Below are 2,719 nucleotides of genomic sequence, written 5' to 3'. Positions count from 1 at the left end.
AGTTAAGGATAGTACTTCTGAGACCACGGCATACAACCTAGGGGGAGGGCAGGGAGGGAGGGAAGGAAGGAGGGAGGGAGAGGTACCCTCCAGTGTTGTCCATCCTGCCCAAGTTTCATCTTAGAAAAATGCTAAATGAGCACCGGTAGTCACAGGAATGAATCTGCCTTTTCTCCTCTCCGCTGCAGTCACTGGGATGTGGGATGGGATTTGGAAACGGAAGTGGATCCAGAGGAAGCTTCCCTGCCTTGGGTCTCCCTCCAAGTTTATTCATAATCAGCTCAATCCATGCAAGCGGTTTCTAAAGTGCTCTTCAGAGAGCTCTAGATAGAAAATATGAAACTAATTATCATGGCAACTCATACTGGTTTGGTGATTATTGCCACCGCCAGGATGAATGATTGTGACTGCGACCGGTCCTGTGGGTGGTGTGTTACTCTGGTGGATTGGATTGTAACTCTGGGCCTCACCGGCTCCCTAGAACACATGGGGGTACCCAGGCCATCCCTGAGGGACCACCCAGGAGCTGTGGCCTGGGAAGAGTGCAACCTCTGGGAGCCCCTTAGCAGAGTCCTGGCACTGGCAGGCTCCGAGGGTCTCCCCAGGATACTCCCACTTTTCCCCCACCTCCCTAGCCAGGGATCTCCCTCATGGAGTAGTGCTGGTCTTGACCTTGGCGAGGATTTTCTTCTCCTTAACCCGGCGGTTCTGAAACCAGATGGTGATCTGGCGCTCTGAGAGGCTGGTGGCTGCCGAGATCTTGCGCCTCTTGTCCTTGGTGATGAACTTGTTAGCTGAATACTCGCGCTCCAGCTCACGCAACTGCCCCTTGCTGTAAGGAATGCGCTTCTTTCGGCCACGTCGGAAGGTGCAGCCGTCTGGAGGGTGCTGCGCGCCTGACTCTGAGCCGGAAGGAGGGAGAGAAAGCCACGCTCAGACCTCTGCCCGCAAGCCCACGCGCAGACCCAGGCCCTACAAGCTAAGTAATCCTACGGGGAGCACCCAGATCACCCTTCAGACACGCGTGCGCTCCACTCCCCCAAAGCGCAGGGGGACACCTCGACTTCCGGCTGGTTTCTGATGACCGCTTAGGCTTGGAAAGACCAGGCTTCTGCAGGCCACCCTCACCTATCACTGTCCTCACGATTGCAGGTCTGCAAACACACCCATCACACACAGCAGGACCTTTGTCCACAGTCAACATATATCTACCCTCACATGCATTTTCAGACTCTTGGCCACTCTTGTAGATTCTACAGGCAAATTAAATAGAGAAAGGAACACATTTCTGCCTCCAAACCCAATACACACACACACACACACATTCACACAACACACACACATACACACACCCCTAAGTTCGGACTGCAGGAAATCTAAAATTTCCTTTGGAAACTGAAAAATTCACCTGAGAGAACATGAGGATTTGAATTCTTTACAGAATATCCAGTATCTGTGTTCCTACCCACCCCTCCCCCCCATACTCACTGAATTGAGTCATTTAGCCTTTTGGTAGAATTAAACCTGGGATCTGAGAGGTACGAACCGCATGAGCCCCAAAAGCAGCAAAAAGAACCAAACACTTGGACGTATGAAAAGCTGGCCCCAAGGCCTCCTAGGGAGGCGAAAGCACCTGGTGGCCCACAGGCTTCAGACCCCTCACACTGACCCTCTGGGGCCTCCACCCTGGTTCTTCAACGGCCTGAACTCTCCTTCAGAGTCCTAGTAAGCCAACAGGAGCTCCTCCTCACCAGCCCCGGCTCCCTTCACTTCCTCCCGTGCCAGCGCCAGCCGGCCTACAATCCACAGTCAGCACCAGCGGGACCCAAAGTAGTGGGGCAAGTTACCTGCAAAGGCCGCCTTCCAGAAGGGACCCGGTGGGTTCTGTTCCCCCTGGCAACACATCTGGCCGTTCCAGCCGCCGGTGAGGGCCCAGGGCTGGTAGCTGTCCACAGGCAGCAGGGAGTCGTGGCGAGGCTCCCCCGGGGCGCCCAGAGTCTGCACCACCGACACATCCAGGTAACTGGCCATAGGCTGGTAGGGTCCCGGGTACCCGGGATAGAAGGCAAACTCGGTGGGGCGGCTGGGGTACTCCTCCCCGGCCGTGGCAGTCTCCGCGGGGTAGGCAGCTAGGGTGGCCGCCTGGGCACAGGGTTTCAGCGAGCTCCGGGACACCCGGCAGGAATAGTACCCGCCTCCAAAGTAGCCGTAAGGCACCGGAGCTGGGGCCGTCCCCTGGGGCAGCCCGGGGCAAGGGTGGCACTGCTTTGGCGGCTCCGCGGAGCCTGGCAGATCCAGGGGGGCGTAGCTGACGGCGGGCATCAGCGTAGGCGCCACGGCCGGGTGGCTGGTCGGTGGCGAGTGGGCGACCAGATGCCGACTCCCTCCGGCTCCCGGCAGGCCTTCCAGATCCTTGGCCCCGTCCAAGGCGGCGTAACTGCCGGGCTCCATGGGGCCGAGGGTCGGCTCATGGGGTGCCGGCGGTGGGGGATCCAGGGGGCACCCGGCTCGCTCTCCCCACCCGGGCCCCCCGGGCGCCCCAGGCGTTTTAACTCGCGGCCAGCTCGCCCGGCGCCTGCCCCCGCTCGGCCCGGCCGGTCCTGACGCAGGAGACGCAGGTGCCGGGGCTCGCGCGCTCATTGGCTGCGGCCTGGGGGACACAGACGCTCAGAAAATCCTCCGGGCAGAAATCGCGAAAATGCTTTACCCCTGCTTCTGT

At 59.2% G+C, this 2,719-nt stretch overlaps 1 protein-coding gene across 1 annotated transcript; it reads right to left on the bottom strand.

The window, feature by feature from the left end:
* Positions 1-648: 648 nt before the first annotated feature.
* Positions 649-2,451, bottom strand: HOXB13 (homeobox B13). The gene is made up of 2 exons (XM_036092811.2): positions 1,848-2,451; positions 649-902 (listed from the first exon to the last, which is right to left on the bottom strand). Exons 1-2 carry the CDS (start codon positions 2,449-2,451, stop codon positions 649-651), a joined length of 858 nt encoding a protein of 285 aa, XP_035948704.1.
* Positions 2,452-2,719: the final 268 nt, after the last annotated feature.

Source organism: Halichoerus grypus, chromosome 2 (assembly GCF_964656455.1).
Source record: "Halichoerus grypus chromosome 2, mHalGry1.hap1.1, whole genome shotgun sequence".
NCBI classification, from domain to species: domain Eukaryota; kingdom Metazoa; phylum Chordata; class Mammalia; order Carnivora; family Phocidae; genus Halichoerus; species Halichoerus grypus.
The sequence above is the reverse complement of the archived record's forward strand: the minus strand, read 5'-3'. Positions and strand labels throughout refer to the sequence as shown.

Coding starts and splice junctions, on each gene's coding strand:
- HOXB13 (XM_036092811.2), bottom strand. CDS start 2,451: ATGGAGCCCGGCAGTTACGCCGCCTTGGACGGGGCCAAGGATCTGGAA. Junction 903..1,847: donor CTGGAAGGCGGCCTTTGCAG/GTAACTTGCCCC, acceptor CTTCCGGCTCAG/AGTCAGGCGCGCAGCACCCT.